At 55.5% G+C, this 18997-nt stretch overlaps 1 protein-coding gene across 1 annotated transcript; it reads right to left on the reverse strand.

Moving 5' to 3' along the window:
- On the reverse strand, positions 1-4378 carry dpm3 (dolichyl-phosphate mannosyltransferase subunit 3, regulatory). The gene is made up of 2 exons (XM_067976070.1): positions 4286-4378; positions 1-1614 (listed from the first exon to the last, which is right to left on the reverse strand). Exon 2 carries the CDS (start codon positions 1555-1557, stop codon positions 1279-1281), a length of 279 nt encoding a protein of 92 aa, XP_067832171.1. The 5' UTR covers positions 1558-1614; positions 4286-4378; the 3' UTR covers positions 1-1278.
- Positions 4379-18997: the final 14619 nt, after the last annotated feature.

Below are 18997 nucleotides of genomic sequence, written 5' to 3' on the forward strand. Positions count from 1 at the left end.
GAGATTTAATTGCGTGTTTTATTATTAAAATGACAAAAGAGTTTTGGTACAGTCAACAGGGAAAGACTATTTCGTTTGTTTGGTTATAATCAGTACAATCCCCGGCTCAAACCGCAGCCTCCGGCCATTACTGAAGTCGGTCCATCTCGGGACGCTCCAGTGGTTGCTGGCCTCCGCCTCTGGAGTGTTCGATCCGGCAAATTCGGGGCGCACTGGGGAGGTCCACGTTTCTGTTCCATTGGATTAACCATCTTCCGTCCAGCTTCTGTGGTTGATTTCACCCAGCGCAGCACGTGTGCGTTGGTGCTATTTGACTGCGGGGGGCATCGCGGCCGGATCCAGTCCACGTCCGGGGTCCACTTCCCCACAGGGCTGCGATTGGCTGGCGATCGGGAGCGGGAACCCTGGCTGGTTTTCCCTCTCTCCTGTATTACCACCGCCCCCCCCCCCAGTCTGTAGCACTGAGGCCCCACCCCCGCTGGTCAGGATGGGATCCAGGACTGCCCTGGGCTCGAGCCCCCCGATCATTGACAGGAAGGCTGCAGAAGTGGACGGAGCACGTCAGTGGGCATCATCGCTGTCCATTGTACACTCTGACCACGGCTCACCCTTACAGTGGGCTAAACAATTTGTGTATGCCTCTAGGGAGTTGGAGGGTCTCGGAGGCTCTTTCTGGTGCGTGAGGGTCTCGGAGGGTCTTCCTGGCTTATGGGGGTCTCAGAGGGTCCTCCTGGCGTGTGGGGGGTCTCGGAGGCTCTTTCTGGTGTGTGGGGGGTCTCGGAGGCTCTTTCTGGTGCGTGGGGAGTCTCGGAGGCTCTTTCTGGTGTGTGGGGAGATCTCGAAGTATCTTCCTGGTGTGTGGGGGGGTCTCGGAGGGTCTTTCTGGTGCGTGGGGGGTCTCGGAGGGTCTTTCTGGGGTGTGGGTGGGTCTCGGAGGCTCTTTCTGGTGCGTGGGGGGTCTCGGAGGGTCTTTCTGGGGTGTGGGTGGGTCTCGGAGGCTCTTTCTGGTGCGTGGGGGGTCTCGGAGGGTCTTTCTGGTGCGTGGGGGGTCTCGGAGGCTCTTTCTGGTGCGTGGGGGGGGTCTCGGAGGGTCTTTCTGGTGCGCGGAGGGTCTCGGAGGGTCTTTCTGGTGCGTGGGGGTCTTTCTGGCTCAGCCACTCACTGGCAGTTCCCAATCCAGCCGTCGGAAGAGACTGAAGTTTTGAAGAGGACAGGATAACACACGGAGATGCTGTCTGCAGGAGTCGCTCCGCGCTGAACCGAGGTCTCTCCGCCCTCTCAGAACCGGAAACCTTTGCTGGCGAGGTCCTTCCTGGCCTCCTGGATCTGCGACCGGAGCTCTTCTGCCGCTGCCTCGCAGTCGTTGAAGGTGGCCAGCCGGTAGCCGACGGTAGCCAGGGAGTAGCAGCCAAAAGCCACCAGCAGGTAGGCGGGCAGAGGCCAGAGCAGCTCCCGGCCGAGCTCGGGGAGGCGGAGCCCGAAGGGGTCAAAGGCCAGCCCCACCCACGTGGCGCCCAGCAGCGAGAGTCCCAGCAGCCACTCTGCCAGCTTGGTCATGGCGCCAAGAGTCTCGGCGACCACGGGAACGACGGAGCGTCAGGCGGTGCGTTCGTCCTGTGGCAGAAAGAAAGAAAAGAGCTCGGTGAGAGGCCGAGGGTTCGTCGTCCGGTGTGGGTAAGAAAGGGTTAAAGTGTAGCTCAGGTAGAAAGGCTCTCTCTATATAGAGGAAAAGAGGGAGCGAGGGACGGACAGAAGGAGGGAGAGAGGGAGGGACAGAAGGAGGGAGAGACAGAAGGAGGGAGAGAGGGAGGGACAGAAGGAGGGAGAGAGGGAGGGACAGAAGGAGGGAGAGAGGGAGGGACAGAAGGAGGGAGAGAGGGAGGGACAGAAGGAGGGAGGGACAGAGGGAGGGACAGAGGGAGGGACAGAAGGAGGGAGGGACAGAAGGAGGGACAGAAGGAGGGAGGGACAGAAGGAGGGAGGGACGGAGGGACAGAAGGAGGGAGGGAGGGAGGGAGGGAGGGACAGAAGGAGGGAGGGAGGGAGGGAGGGAGGGACAGAAGGAGGGAGGGAGGGAGGGACAGAAGGAGGGAGGGACGGAGGGACAGAAGGAGGGAGGGACGGAGGGAGGGACAGAAGGAGGGAGGGACGGAGGGAGGGAGGGAGGGAAGGAGGGAGGGAGGGAAGGAGGGAGGGAGGGAAGGAGGGAGGGAGGGAAGGAGGGAGGGAGGGAAGGAGGGAGGGACGGAGGGAGGGAGGGAGGGAGGGACGGACAGACAGAAGGAGGGAGAGACAGAAGGAGGGAGAGAGGGAGAGACAGAAGGAGGGAGAGAGGGAGAGACAGAAGGAGGGAGAGAGGGAGAGACAGAAGGAGGGAGGGAGAGACAGAAGGAGGGAGGGAGGGACCGAGGGAGGGACCGAGGGAGGGAGGGACGGAGGGACCGAGGGAGGGAGGGACGGAGGGAGGGAGGGACCGAGGGACCGAGGGAGGGAGGGACCGAGGGAGGGAGGGACCGAGGGAGGGAGGGACCGAGGGAGGGAGGGACCGAGGGAGGAAGGGAGGGACAGAGAGAGGGAGGGACCGAGAGCGAGGGACGGAGGGACAGAGAGAGGGAGAGACGGAGGGACAGTGAGATAGTGATGAGAGAGTGAGAGAGAGTCACAAAGATAAAGTGAGAGAGAGAAAGTCATATTTGAGATAAACACAGCGTGGACCACGAGTGTGATCTGTGCCAGACACGAGCCCAATGAGACCATTAAAATGGTGGCCTCGGCCTGTGGTCAGGAAGCTGAGAAATTTGAAAAGAAAGATGGGATTTGTGGCCATGATCGTCGTGAATATTGTCATGGGAATTTGGATTTGACCTGGGGAAGACTGAGCTCAACACTGTCGATCTTGTTCCCCCCAAGTCAAGTTTGCTTTGGAGGATTAAACTTTGGATAAGCAAAACATTGCCTGTGAGCCCATTGTCTTAACGTCATTGAACGGACTCACACACAGCTGGCTGGCCAACACATCAACAACTTTAAAAACCAAACCATCTCGCTGCAATCCACCGAGGTCCCAAGTGGAGATGGCAGCACCTGAGAGGGGGAAGACGGGGAAAATGGCAGGGCAGAATCGGGCTTACTGGTGGTCCTATTAATGTCTGCTCTACGGCACCGAAAGAGTAACACAGGATGCCTTTCACAACCTCAGGACGTCCCGAACTGCAAGGGCCCGAGGGGAGGGAACCGGGAGCCTCGGTCCTGTTCTGGGCGGTGCGTTTACCCAACAAGAGGGAGCGTGAAACTCCATCGATCTGTGCCCGGGCGGTACACCCAGGGTGGTGGGCACACTGGGGCCAGGGGGCGTGTCTCTGGGAGAGAGTGGGTGGGGCTGGGGCCAGGGGGCGTGTCCGAGGGGGAGTGGGTGGGGCTGGGGCCAGGGGGCGTGTCTCTCGGAGAGAGTGGGTGGGGCTGGGGCCAGGGGGCGTGTCCGAGGGGGAGTGGGTGGGGCTGGGGCCAGGGGGCGTGTCTCTCGGAGAGAGTGGGTGGGGCTAGGGCCAGGGGGGCGTGTCTCTGGGAGAGAGTGGGTGGGGCTGGGGCCAGGGGGCGTGTCTCTGGGAGAGAGTGGCTGGGGCTAAGGGGCGTGTCCAAGGGGGAGTGGGCGGGGCTGGGGCCAAGGGGCATGTCCCTGAGGGGGAGTGGGCGGGGCTGGGGCCAAGGGGCGTGTCCCTGAGGGTGAGTGGGCGGGGCTGGGGCCAAGGGGCGTGTCCGAGGTGGAGTGGGCGGGGCTGGGGCCAAGGGGCGTGTCCGAGGGGGAGTGGGTGTGGTCGTGGTAAGGGGGCGTGTCCCTGAGGGGGGAGTGGGCGGTGCTGGGGCCAAGGGGCGTGTCCCTGAGGGGGGAGTGGGCGGGGCTGGGGCCAGGGGGCGTGTCCCTGAGGGGGGAGTGGGCGGGGCTGGGGCCAGGGGGCGTGTCCCTGAGGGGGGAGTGGGCGGGGCTGGGGCCAGGCGGCATTTCCATGCGGGGGAGTGGGCGGGGCTGGGGTCAAGGGGCGTGTCCCTGAGGGGGTGAGTGGGCGTGTCCGGGGCCAGGGGGCGTGTCCCTGGGCGGGCATCCGGGTCCTACAGGTGCCTCTTGCCATGGCAACGCCGTGCCGTGACGTCCTCACCAATGGCCGCCCGCAGACCCCAGACCCAGCGCAGGTTCTAATGTCTCCGCGCCTCTCCCCGGCCCCCCTCACCCGGCCGGCCCGGCCCGGCCTCGGGGCCCCTCTCCCTCCCTTGCACCCACTCCCATTACCTGCTGCCAGTCACCGCCGCCTCCACTCCCTCCGTTACCCTCTCTGGAAAGGCCTGTCCGGAAGCCGCCGCCGGGCATTGTGGGATTTGCAGTCCCGCCTGCCCGGTGGGCGCGCCGTCACTTCCGGCGCGGCGGGACTACGTCTCCCAGAAACCTGCGCGCCGCCCGGCTAGGCGCATGCGCAGCTGTTGGCCTGGGGGCCCCTTTGGCTTTTCCATAGCAACAGATACCCAGCATTTCTTATTAATAATATGGGAAGAGGCCTTTAAACAACTTTAAGTGGTACAAATAACTTAATTCAAGCTTTGGTTTTGATGTAAAGCTTCACCATCAGCCAATTTCTTTTTAAATAACTATTTATTCCTATTTAATTTGTATTTTCTGCCCCCCCCCTCCCCGAAGGCTTTAATGCCGCTCTCCTCAAACACTGGACAGAGTCCTGGTCAGACCCCCGTCTGGAGAGACCGCGTTCAGTTCTGGGCACCGCAACCTCAGGAAGGATATATCGGCCTTAGAGGGGGTGCAGAGCAGATCCACCAGGGTCTAAAAGGGTTAAATTACGAGGACAGGTCGCACAGACTGGGCTTGTATTCCCTCGAGTGTAGAAGATTAAGGGGTGATCTAATCGAGGGGTTTAAGATGATTAAAGGATTTGATGGGGTCGATAGAGAGAAACTATTTCCTCTGGTGGGGGGAGTCCAGAACAAGGGGGCAGAACCTTAAAATTAGAGCCGGGCCGTTCAGGGGTGACGTCAGGAAGCACTTCCTCACACAAAGGGGAGTGGGAATCTGGAACTCTCTCCCCCCAAAAGCTGTTGAGGCCGGGGGGTCAATTGAAAATGTCAAAACTGAGATTTTTCTGGGTATTAAGGGTGACGGAACCAAGGCGGGGAGATGGAATTAAGATACAGAGCAGCAATGATCTAATTGAATGGCGGAACAGGCTCGATGGGCTGAATGGCCTCCTCCTGCTGGATGAGGCTCGATTTCAAGTTAGCCGCAGGTCGGCTGATATCAGTTTAATTGTCAGGAGAGTCACCTTAGAAGGGGCCGCCTGTACTAACACCTGTAGCTACAGGATTAATCTACAGATCGTCAAGTGACAGTCGCTTTAACAGGGGAGCGTCAGAGGGCAAACCAAGAGGTGTCGCCAAAGATGTGAAAGGTTAATTTTTTCTCTCTCTCTCTCTCTGCAGATGCTACCTAACCTGCCACGCGCCTCCAGCGTTTTCTGTTGGTTTGTTTCACATCTCCAGGATTTTGTTTCGTTAATTTTGTTTTCGAACTTGTGACCTTCTGGTTCGAAGGCCATCGAGGCACCCTCTGGCTAACTGGACCGCGGAGAGACAAGTAACATCTGATCGCCACTCCTTCCTGTTTTGATTAGAGACCAGTCACTGCGCGCTGGTCCCCGATAACAGACAGTCCACGAAAGAATACTCCAGGTTGGCATTTGTTTTGTTACAGCGAAAACAAATAGCCTATTTTTCTCGTACGTGTTGGGATTTCCAAGGCAGCAGCGTCTCAGAAACATCTGTATAATTAACAAGGCAAGGACAAAACCCTGGTTAGACCGCACCTGGAGCACTGTGAGCAGTTCTGGGCACCGCACCTTCGGAAGGACATATTGGCCTTGGAGGGAGTGCAGCGTAGGTTTACTAGAATGATACCCGGACTTCAAGGGTTAAGTTACGAGGAGAGATTACACAAATTGGGGTTGTATTCTCTAGAGTTTCGAAGGTTAAGGGGTGACCTGATCGAAGTTTATAAGATATTAAGGGGAACAGATAGGGTGGATAGAGAGAAACTATTTCCGCTGGTTGGGGATTCTAGGAGTAGGGGGCACAGTCTAAAAATTAGAGCCAGACCTTTCAGGAGCGAGATTAGAAAACATTGATACTAGCTCAATTGCTAAATTTACATCTGAGATAGATAGCTTTTTGGCAACCAAAGGTATTAAGGGATATGGGCCAAAGGCAGGTATATGGAGTTAGATCACAGATCAGCCATGATCTTATCAAATGGCGGAGCAGGCACGAGGGGCTGAATGGCCTACTCCTGTTCCTATGTTCCTATGTTGGGCTTCTGAACATTTTTCTCACTCTCTTCACCACCTCAGGACGTCCCAAAGCGCTTTACAGCCAATGAAGTACTTTTCTGAAGTGTGGTCACTGTTGTAATGTAGAGAACACAGCAGCCATATTTGCGCACAGCAAGATTCCACAAACAGCAATGTGATAATGATCAGATCATCTGTTTTTTTAATGATGTTGGTTGAGGGATAAATATCGGCCCCAGGACACCGGGGAGAACTCCCCCCTGCTCTTCTTCCAATAGTGGCCGTGGATCTTTTACATCCACCTGAGAGGGGCAGACGGGGCCCTCGGTTTAACGTCTCATCCGAAAGACGGCACCTCCGACAGTGCGGCACTCCCTCAGTACCGGCACCGGGAGTGTCGGCCTGGATTATGGGGCTCAAGTCTCTGGAGTGGGGGCTCGAACCCACGATTTTGTGACTCAGAGGTGATGAGAGCATGGACACCCTACGTATTACATAAGTTTGAGCCATTGTCGAAATGAGGGAGGGCATTCGGCCCATCTTAATTCACCTGTCCCAAGACTCCTGCACTCTCCCCGTTGCAGCATCCGATTGATTCTTAAATAACCCGGGGATTTTCTTCTCCCCTCCTCTATCTGGAAGTCCGTTCCGTGTGTCGATCTCTCTCTGTTTGGAGAAGACCTTCCCGACTCCAGTTCCGTATATACCTTTCACTGGTCTGAACCCGTCTCTCTCCCACTGTTTAATTTACAGGAACAGCCCTGATTTCCCTTTTCTGTTCTCTTCGCGATCTGACGCCCCTCGATAAGGTCACCTCTCGGACGCCGGCTTTCCAGGTTGAAGAGCCCAAGTCTCTCCGGCCTTTTGCCGTAACTCTGCGCTGCCTCCAACAGTTGAATATCTCCCTTGTGTCTCGGTGACCAGAGCGGGACACAGTGCTCAGGGTGTGATCTGACCAGAGCCCTGTGCAGTTTGATCAGGACTTCCTCTAACGGGATTTAGCCCTGCATAACCCAGTGGGCCTCACATTAACCCCAAAGCAACCCCCCAGCTCAGATCGGCACAGGCCAGGGATCAGACCTGAAGCTTTACCACTCACTGGATAGGTTTCATATCCATCCCAAGCATACGGGATCCTGGGCTTTATAAACAGAGGCATAAGAGTACAAAAGCAAGGAAGTTGTGCTAAACCTTTATAAAACACTGGTTAGGCCTCAGCTGGAGTATTGTGTCCAATTCTGGGCACCACACTTTAGGAAGGATGTCAAGGCCTTGGAGAGGGTGCAGAGGAGATTTACTAGAATGGTACCAGGGATGAGGGACTTTAGTTACGTGGACAGACTGGAGAAGCTGGGATTGTTCTCCTTGGAACAGAGACGGTCGCGAGGAGATTTGATCGAGGTGTTCAAAATCATGAAGGGTCCAGACAGAGTAGATAGAGAGAAACTGTTCCCATTGGTGGAAGGGTCAAGAACCAGAGGACACAGATTTAAGGTGATTGGCAAAAGGCGACATGAGGAAAAACCTTTTTACGCAGCGAGTGGTTAGGATCTGGAATGCACTGCCCGAGGGGGTGGTGGAGGCAGATTCAATCATGGCCTTCAAAAGGAAACTGGATAAGTACTTGAAAGGAAAAAATCTGCAGGGTCACGGGGATAGGGCGGGGGAGTGGGACTAGCTCGTCCACGGAGCCGGCACGGACTCGATGGGCCAAACGGCCTCCTTCTGAGCTGTAGCCTTGCTACGATCCTAGAAAGGGGGCAGGGGCAAGTCGAACTAACGGCAGACGCCATTAATCACCCCGCTTTTCCGCAAAATGTAACGCTATATTCCCGACTTTCTCCTCTTCCCAATCAGCTGAGTGAGGGGAGGCAGGAAATGTTGTCTTGACTCTGCCTGAGCTGGTCCTGCGTTTTCTGTTTCTATTTCAGATTCCCAGCATCCGCAGTATTTTTTTGTTTCTCTCTCTCGCTCTGGCCTCGAATGTGTTTTGAGCTCCCAGGAGTAGCTGGGAGCCGGTCCAAGGGCTGGCAGCGGTGTGGGAATGGATCAGGCCTCCATTCCCAGCAAACGCCGATCTGACGACGCCCCCCCCAAACCACGAAGGCTGGTTGCGTGCAGCCAGCCCCGGGGAGTGCGCTAGTCAAAACAAGAGAGCTCTGAACGTCAAGGGGGCAGGCTGATGTGGGAGGAGGGGAGCAGCTGGATGCTCGGCACTGCCTTGCTCACAGGAGCTCATGTTTCCTGTCGTCTTAAAGCCGTAAATACTCCTGAAAAGGGGGGACACGGGGAGGTGGGGATTGGGGGTCCGGCAGGCGCGTCGGTGTGATGAGAAAGCGGGACACAAGAATTGCCCGATCGCGGTGATACCGCACACAGGGGTTTACTGGGCCCCTGCGAGATAGCTGCCTCCTTTAATGGTCAGCGAGTGCTCGCCCCCCGTGGCCAAATAGCCAAATTCACCACCTGCCGAGCAGGAAGGCCCCAGGCCTCTGATTCCCCGGCCCGGCGCTGATTCTCGGGCGGGGCCGTTTGGGTTGGGGACGCTGCAGTGTGCCTCAGCACCCCTGAACTGGGGGTGTGGCTGGAGCAACAACGAGCAATCAGCTCGGGGCAGCCCGCCGGTCATAGTTACCCGGTTACTAACGGCGGGAACCAACCACGCAGGCGGGGTGGGCGGCTTTGGGAGGAAGGGTAGGGGTCGGCCGCGCCGCCCCCTGTGGACGAATAGCCCGCCTTCCCTGGCTGTTCCACACACTGGACATCTTCAGCGCTCGCTGGCCGACTTCCCCTCTTTAAGATGAATTCTTCTCTTCGACCCTTAAATCTCCCTTTGTTCGAAGGTCAGCTCCTTCCCTCCCTCCTCCGCTGCCTGTGTCAGCTCCTCGCAGCTGCAGGCCAGCTCCCCCGACACATCTGAACAGCGAGTGTGAGCAAAAACATAAAGCCCCAGCTTCTCGATTAGTCCCATGGAAGCCCAGAGAGACATCGTGGAATAAACCACGCCCGACTGACTCCGTAAACCTCAGCTCACCCAAAACTCCGCTGCCCCCGTATCCTAACTCGCACCGAGTCCCGTTCACCCATCACCCCCCACTGTGCTCGCTGACCGACATTGGCTCCCGGTCCGGGAACGCCTCGATTTAAAAATTCTCTTGTTTTCAAATCCCTCCATGGCCCTTGCCCCCTCTCCCTATCTCTGTAACCTCCTCCAACCCTCCGAGATCTCTGCGCTCCTCCAATTCTGGCCTCTTGCGCATCCCCCGATTTCCATCGCTCCACCATTGGCGGCCGTGCCTTCAGCCGCCTGGGCCCTAAGCTCTGGAATTCCCTCCCTAAACCTCTCCGCCTCTCTCTCCTCCTTTAAGACGCTCCTTAAAACCTACCTCTTTGTCCAAGCTTTTGGTCACCTGTCCTAATATCTCCTTATGTGGCTCGGTGTCAAATTTTGTCTGATTTACGCTCCTGTGAAGGGCCTTGGGGACGTTAAAGGCGCTATATAAATGCAGGCTGGTGTTGTTGACTGACCTCAGGGTGAGCATTAAGTGTGTTCGAAAATACTGTGAGGAGACGTGTATTAGGGAGCTGGTAATGAATTGGAGAAGGGACTTGACATTCGTGTTGGGTTGAAATGATGCACTCGGGAACGTGAAGTGAGAGTTAAGTTCGGAGTAAGAGAGGAATTTAGGTGGAACTCGATGGTAGTACATTTGGTGTCAGGTGTGGCTCAGTGGGTCTCTCTCTCTCTCTCTCTCTTGCCTCTGAGTCAGAAGGTCGTGGGTTCGAGCCCCCACTCCAGAGACTCCAGCCCATAATCCAGGCCGACACTCCCAGTGCCAGTACCGAGGGAGTGCTGAGGTGCCGTCTTTCGGATGAGACATTGATCCAAAGCCCTGCCCGCCCCTCTCAGGTGGGCCACTATTGGGAGAAGAGCAGGGGGGGAGTTCTCCCCGTTGTCCTGCGGCCAATATTTATCCCTCAACCAACACCACTAAAAAAACATATCTGGTCATTTATCACGTTGCTGTTTGTGGGATCTTGCTGTGCGCAAATCGTCTGCCGCGTTTCCCACATCACAGTACTTCAGGAGAAGCGCTTTGGGACGTCCCGGAAGGCGCTATAGAAATGCAAGTTCATTCTTCCTTAGTCCTCCGAGATTAGCTTTCAGGTGGCCTCTAACCCCGTTTACTTTACATCCGTTAAAAATAAGGCAGAGTGTGCTTTCTTACGGTAGCTACAAGGACTCCAGACATTTCCAGGAAGAGGGAAGGAACACTTCTGAGCCAAATCTGGGGCCTTGTTTACGCCGGGAACCAGAGAGTAACTAGGCCCCGGGAGCAGCCTGCAGGAAACATGTGCTTCCTGCCTTTGATAAGCTCACTGTTGTAAAGATGGCTGCCTTCCCTTTTCCAAGGACTTTCTGACGGTCTCTTTTCCTGCTTGTTTAATCACGATCTTCCTGTCAGATTTCTTCAAAGCACTTTACGGCGAGGGGAGGGCGAACATTATTGTTCTAAGATCCATCAACTCAACCTCATATGTTCTGCGCCCCCCCACCAATCCCCCTCGACAAGACAATGGTTCACTTCTTATTTTTGTTTGTAAATAAAGTAGCCGGAGAGTTGTCGAGCTGGCAACGACCGACAACTTGTATTTATACAAACCAGGAAAATGTTCCAAGGCTCCTCACAGAGGGCGAATTAAAATGAAAATGGACGCCGAGCCGAAGAAGGAGATATCCGGAGGGGCGGCCAAAGAAGTAGGTTCTAAGGAGTATCTTAAAGAAGGAGAGGTTACAGGGAGGGAATTCCAGAGTTTAGAGCCTAGACGGCAGAAGGCACGACCGCCAATGGCGGAGCAAAGGGAGTGAGGGATGGACGCCAGGCCAGAATTAGAGAGGCGCAGAGAACTCAGAGGGAGTTACTGGTGGCAGTGCCTTCAGCCGTCTAGGCCCTAAGCTCTGGAATTTTAGTGATGATGGTTGAGGGATAAATATCGGCCCCAGGACACCGGGGAGAACTCCCCCCTGCTCTTCTTCCAATAGTGGCCGTGGGATCTTTTACATCCACCCGAGAGGTGCAGACGGGGCCCTCGGTTTAATGTCTCATTTGGAAGACTGAGGGAGCGCTGCACTCCGACAGTGCAGCGCTCCCTCAGTACTGTCCCTCCGACAGTGCAGCGCTCCCTCAGTATTGACCCTCCGACAGTGCAGCGCTCCCTCAGTACTGCCCCTCCGACAGTGCAGCGCTCCCTCAGTACTGACCCTCCGACAGTGCAGCGTTCCCTCAGTATTGACCCTCCGACAGTGCAGCGCTCCCTCAGTACTGCCCCTCCGACAGTGCAGCGCTCCCTCAGTACTGACCCTCCGACAGTGCAGCGCTCCCTCAGTACTGACCCTCCGACAGTGCAGCGCTCCCTCAGTACTGACCCTCCGACAGTGCAACGCTCCCTCAGTACTGACCCTCCGACAGTGCAGCACTCCCTCAGCACTGACCCTCCGACAGTGCAGCGCTCCCTCAGCACTGACCCTCCGACAGTGCAGTGCTCCCTCAGCACTGTCCCTCCGACAGTGCAGCGCTCCCTCGGCACTGACCCTCCGACAGTGCAGCGCTCCCTCAGCACTGACCCTCCGACAGTGCAGCGCTCCCTCAGTACTGACCCTCCGACAGTGCAGCACTCCCTCAGCACTGACCCTCCGACAGTGCAGCACTCCCTCAGCACTGGCACTGGGAGCGTCAGCCTCAATTTTTGTGCTCAAGTCTCTGGAGCGGGACTCGAACCCACGACCTATCTGACTCAGAGGCGAGAGAGAGAGACCCACTCAGTCAGGGCTGACACTTCATTACATTTACTGATGCTGCTGTACAAATGGGAGCTGTTAAGCCACAGACAGGACTCGAGTCTCAAAGACAAAAGGCACAGTTCCTTTCATGAAATGTGTGGATGTGGCTTATTGATATTCAAAGCAATCTCCTTGATGTTCCCAGTGACTGACCAGACAGTGTCTGAGTGGAACTGGCTGGTTTCTCATCACATCACTTACAACAAAGCATTGAGAGGCAGCTCTGAGAGATACAGGATAATCAGGGCCCTTTGGCCCATCTTCACTCACCGATCCTGATAGACCCACCAATTGCTTAGAATTACATAGAATTTACAGCACAGAAGCAGGACATTTAGCCCAACAGCTCCCTCTACACTGTCCCATCAAACACTCCCAGGGCAGGTACAGGGTTAGATACAGAGTAAAGCTCCCTCTACACTGTCCCATCAAACACTCCCAGGGCAGGTACAGGGTTAGATACAGAGTAAAGCTCCCTCTACACTGTCCCATCAAACACTCCCAGGGCAGGTACAGCACGGGTTAGATACAGAGTAAAGCTCCCTCTACACTGTCCCGTCAAACACTCCCAGGGCAGGTACAGCACTGGTTAGATACAGAGTAAAGCTGCCTTTGTTAAAAGAACAGATGATCTGGTCATTATCTCATTGCTGTTTGTGGGATCTTGCTGTGCGCAAATTGGCTGCCGCGTTTCCTACATTACAACAGTGACTACACTTCAAAAAGTACTTCATTGGCTGTAAAGCGCTTTGGGACGTCCTGAGGTCATGAAAGGCGCAATAGAAATGCAAGTTCTTTGTTTAAAGGCAGTATAAAAACAGCTCGTTGTCAGAGCAGCCTGGGCCTTGTCCCAGAGGGGAGCAAATTAAGCTTTCTTTGATTCAAACGTCCCTCTTTGCTCTGCACAATAGACATTGTCCCGACACACTCCCTGACACCGCAGAGAGAGAGGGAACTGGGCGAGGCCTGAGGCCTGAGTGTGCCTGACCTCACGTAGGCATGTCAACGCGTCCCAGCCTTGCTTTGATAACACGCTGCTGCTTTCAGTGTGTTGCTGTTGGCTCGGGCACACCGAGCGCAGCGTGGGAGTGTGGGATGGGGCCTCCTCTCGCCAAGACCCAGTCCGCATAACGTACGCCTCGGGGTGGGTGGGCCCTGCTCTTGAACTCGACACCTGCGACAACTCAAAGTTGAGGGGCAGAACGCGGGCCGAATGTTGCCCTGCAGGAAATCAGTGAAACCCCAAACTTAGCAGCCACCTTACGGGATGGGACGTTAAACCTGAAGCCCCCCGCGGGGTCTGCCCTCTCGTCCCGAAAGACGGCACCTCCGACAGCGCGGCGCTCCCTCGGTACTGGCGCCGGGAGTGTCGGGCCAGGATCGTGGGGCTCGAGTCTCTGGAGCGGGGGCTCGAACCCACGACCTTCTGACTCGGAGGTGAGCGAGAGACCCACTGAGCCACCGAACTGACATGCATCTCCTGAGTGGATAAGCAAACGTGCACTGCAGCAGATGGGTAACTCGGGACCTGCGATAAATAGGGCCTTGGTTTGGTTGCCCGCCTCCTGGCTTTGACGTGAAAGTTCCCCTGGTCGTCAGAGCTTAATTCCTGGACAGGGGTTTAAACTTTGAGGAGACACCGGGAGGGAAGTGTGGATAGGTACAAAATATAACGAAAAAGGCTCGTGGAATATTGGCCTTTCTCTCAAGAGGGTTAGCATACAAATGGAAGGAAGTTATAGAGAGGTTTAGTCAGACGCCATCTGCGTTCAGTTCTGGAAGGATATATCGGCCTTGGAGGGGGTGCAGTGCAGATTCACCAGAATGATACCGGGGGCTTAAAGGGTTAAATTCCGAGGACAGGTTGCACAGACTGGGCTTGTATTCCCTCGAGTGTAGAAGATTAAGGGGTGATCTAATCGAGGGGTTTAAGATGATTAAAGGATTTGATAGGGTCGATAGAGAGAAACTATTTCCTCTGGTGGGGGGAGTCCAGAACGAGGGGGCAGAACCTTAAAATTAGAGCCAGGCCGTTCAGGGGTGATGTCACTTCTTCACACAAAGGGGAGTGGAAATCTGGAACTCTCTCCCCCCAAAAAGCTGTTGAGACTGGGGGTCAATTGGAAATTTCAAAACTGAGATTGATAGATTTTTGTCGGGTATTATGGGTTACGGAACCAAGGCGGGTAAATGGAGTTAAGATACAGATCAGCCATGATCGAATTGAAGGACGGAACAGGCTCGAGGGGCTGAATGGCCTCCTCCTGTTCCGATGTTCCGAAGGGTGATATCAGCAGGTTTGGACTGCACAGTCGAACACCTGTGGGTTTGTTAAAAGCTTGTTGCTGCCTTCTTTGTGACGGTAATTCTTGACAGAGAGGAGAGAGCACGCATCTGTGTGCTCTTACCACAACACATCAGCACTGCTCACGGATATTCCGGGTTACAATGCTTCATTCTTTCCCACTTTCGATTTACTGTCCAACTGACCTCCCCGGGGACTTGGCTAAAATTGGACTGCGGAAAACAAGAAGCTTTTAAAAGGTTTATATTTATTATTGTCCTTGGCAACGTGTGGTAAAATCTCTTTAAATAACTGCAGAAGCACCGGGATACAGGTTACCCAGACACTGACTCTCACTGGGGTACGGGTCCCACAGACACTGACTCTCACTGGGGTACGGGTCCCACAGACACTGACTCTCACTGGGGTACGGGTCCCACAGACACTGACTCTCACTGGGGTACGGGTCCCACAGACACTGACTCTCACTGGGGTACGGGTCCCACAGACACTGACTCTCACTGGGGTACGGGTCCCACAGACACTGACTCTCACTGGGGTACGGGTCCCACAGACACTGACTCTCACTGGGGTACGGGTCCCACAGACACTGACTCTCACTGGGGTACGGGTCCCACAGACACTGACTCTCACTGGGGTACGGGTCCCACAGACACTGACTCTCACTGGGGTACGGGTCCCAAAGACACTGACTCTCACTGGGGTACGGGTCCCACAGACACTGACTCTCACTGGGGTACGGGTCCCACAGACACTGACTCTCACTGGGGTACGGGTTCCACAGATACTGACTCTCACTGGGGTACGGGCCCCACAGACACTGACTCTCACTGGGGTACGGGCCCCACAGACACTGACTCTCACTGGGGTACGGGTCCCACAGACACTGACTCTCACTGGGGTACGGGTCCCACAGACACTGACTCTCACTGGGGTACGGGTCCCACAGACACTGACTCTCACTGGGGTACGGGTACCCCAGACACTGACTCTCACTGGGGTACGGGTCCCACAGACACTGACTCTCACTGGGGTACGGGTCCCACAGACACTGACTCTCACTGGGGTACGGGTCCCACAGACACTGACTCTCACTGGGGTACGGGTCCCACAGACACTGACTCTCACTGGGGTACGGGTACCCCAGACACTGACTCTCACTGGGGTACGGGTTCCCCAGACACTGACTCTCACTGGGGTACAGGTTCCCCAGACTGACTTTCAAGACGGTTCGGGTCCCATAGACACTGACTCTCACTGGGGTACAGTTCCACAGACACTGACTCTTACTGGGGTAAGGGTCCCACAGACACTGACTCTCACTGGGGTACGGGTCCCACAGACACTGACTCTCACTGGGGTACGGGCCCCACAGACACTGACTCTCACTGGGGTACGGGTCCCACAGACACTGACTCTCACTGGGGTCCGGGTCCCACAGACACTGACTCTCACTGGGGTACGGGTCCCTCAGACACTGACTCTCACTGGGGTACGGGTCCCACAGACACTGACTCTCACTGGGGTACGGGTCCCACAGACACCGACTCTCACTGGGGTACGGGTCCCACCCTCTTTTGCCTCACCTGAGCGTTGACCGAGAGTGTTAGCGGGTGTCATCAATCATGGCGGGGGCATCTCTGCCAGGCCCCATCCTGGTTCTCACCCGCAATCCACGCACCCTCTCTCCAGAAGGGGGTCACCGCGTGTTATGGAGATCCCAGGCGTCCCTCACTACCCTGGGAGTGGTGCCGAGCCCAATTGCAAAACGCTCAACCGTTGACCCAGCTGGGATGAGGCAGCTGGAGGGGCAATCAGACCTGGACTGTGTCAGGGTGTCCGCCCGTTGAGTCACTGGGCGCGCTTCCAGCATTTTTAACACTTCTCTACTCCCCATTTTGTTTGTCTTAACTCCTGTGAACTCGGGAGCCAATTGGCCAAGATGGCAGCATCAAGGCTGCCACCTGGAAGCCCACCTGCAGGGTGTGCATCAACGTCAACCTGGATTATGGGGCTCCAGTCTCTGGATTGGCCTTATGAACGCACAACCTTCTGACTTAGCAGCGAGACTGATACCAACTGTGCCACGACTGACCCCTGATCTTATAATGGCTGACCTGTACCTCAACTCCATTTACCCGCCTTAGACCCTTCGATACCCACACCCAACAAAAAAACGGCCTCGAAAGCTCCCGATTATCCCATAGCATTTTGGCAGGGGGAGGGGGGAAGAGGTCTCCAGGTTTCTAGAGCTGGAGGATGCCAAGTTTGATGCCAGCGCTGAGCCGAGCTGTCTGGGGCGGGATTTCCATCCTCACGGCCTGGTTGCCCGCCCTTTGTAGAAGCTGAGCTGATTTCAACGGCCGTGGTCTGGGTAGGGGGGGCAGAGGCACAAGGCCAGCCCGGGTATTCCTGCCCCTTGATCGGAATCCAACGGGCATCAGGCTCGGCTGTGATGCCTTGCATGGTTGAATGGCCGACCGCGGCCTGGCACTCGCTCAAGTAGCCGTTCCTCTCTGGCTATCTTTCTTAGACCAGCTGGCAAATCAGGCGTCGCCAAGGTTAGTGCCAGCCGGGGCTCAGTGGGTCGCACTCTCTCTCGCCTCTGAGACAGAAGGTCGTGGGTTCGAGCCCCCACTCCAGAGACTTGGGCCCCATAATCCAGGCTCGACACTCCCGGTGCCAGTACTGAGGGAGCGCCGCACTGTCGGAGGTGCCGTCTTTCAGGTGAGATGTTAAACCGAGGGCCCCGTCTGCCCCTCTCAGGCGGACGTAAAAGATCCCACGGCCACTATTGGAAGAAGAGCAGGGGGGAGTTCTCCCCGGTGTCCTGGGGCCCAATATTTATCCCTCAACCAACATCACTAAAAAACAGATGATCTGGGTCATTATCACATTGCTGTTTGTGGGATCTTGCTGTGCGCAAATTGGCTGCTGCGTTTCCCACATTACAACAGTGACTACACTTCAAAAAAAGTACTTCATTGGCTGTAAAGCGCTTTGGGACGTCCTGAGGTTGTGAAAGGAGCTCGCATGTGCGTGTCAGAGCACGTGTGAGTGTGTCAGAGCTTGTGAGTGTATGTCTACGTGCGTGTGAGCTGGATTGCGGTAATCGCAGCCTTGGCATTCCATCACTCGGTGGCGTAGCATTCCTGAGAGTGATCCTCGGCGAGATAGCGGCTAGCATTGTCGAACTCAACAAGTCCGTCAGTGAGCTGAGCCTTGCATGGGGCAGGGAGGGGTGTGTGTGTGTGTGTGTGTGTGTGCTGGGAGGTGCCAGAACCCTCACCTTGAGCCTTTTTCCTGTTCAATAATGCAGTTACTGTAATCCTGTGGGAACTGGCTCTGAGCTGGGGTTTGGAGTGATTAGCAGAGTGAGTCACCGCTGCACAGGTACAACGGTCAGTCAGGACAACCCTCACACAGGTTAATAAATAAACCAAACTCCGCATTAATCAGGACCAAGCATGAGCTCACCTCAGTGCTCGGAAATATTAATCTATCCTGTGTGTGTTTGTTTCCTTCTCTGACTCCATCCATCTCTCTCTTCCTTTCTCCACTCTCTGTCTCTATCCATCTGATTCTCCCTTTCTCCAATCTTTGTCTCTATCCATCTCTCTCCCTTTCTCCAATCCATCTCTCTGTCTCCATCCATCTCTCTTTCCCTTCTCTCTGTCTCCATCCATCTCTCTCTCCAACCTGTCTCCATCCATCTCTCTCTCTCCTTTCTCTCTGTCTCCATCCATCTCTCTCCCTTTCTCCAATCTCTCTGTCTCCATCCATCTCTCTCTCTCCCTTTCTCCAATCTCTGTCTCCATCCATCTCTCTCTCCCTTTCTCCAATCTGTCTTTCTCCCTTTCTCCAATTTCTCTCTCTGTTTCTCCCTTTCTCCAATGTGTCTCTCCGTCTCGCTCCCTTTCACCAATCTGTCACCCTCTCTATCTCATCCTTTCTCTTTCTCCAATCTCTGCCTTTAATTGCCTGTAAAGCACTTTGGAACATCCTGAGGTTGTGAAAGGCACTGGAGAAATGCAAGTGTTTCTTCCTGCGACCTGACTGCACGCTCCCAGATCGATGTCACGAGTGTCTTATGTGGTACCTTATCGAAGGCCTTCTGACTCTCCGTATAGTCGACTCCTGCTCCTATTTCTTATGTTCTTATGTAAACCACATCCACTGCACTGAACTTGTCTACTCCTTCTGTTATTTCTTCAAAGACTTTTGGTGTGTGGTCACTGTTGTAAAGTAGAGAAACCCGGCAGCCAATTTGCGCACAGCAAGATCCCACAAACAGCAATGTGATAATGACCAGATAATCTGTTTTTTAGTGATGTTGGTTGAGGGATAAATATCAGCCCCAGGACACCGGGGAGAACTCCCCCCTGCTCTTCTTCCAATAGAGGCCGTGGGATCTTTTACATCCACCTGAGAGGGGCAGACGGGGCCCTCGGTTTAACGTCTCATCCGAAAGACGGCACCTCCGACAGTGCAGCACTCCCTCAGTAC

The sequence above is a fragment of the Heptranchias perlo genome, chromosome 44 (genome assembly GCF_035084215.1).
Source record: "Heptranchias perlo isolate sHepPer1 chromosome 44, sHepPer1.hap1, whole genome shotgun sequence".
Classification (NCBI taxonomy): domain Eukaryota; kingdom Metazoa; phylum Chordata; class Chondrichthyes; order Hexanchiformes; family Hexanchidae; genus Heptranchias; species Heptranchias perlo.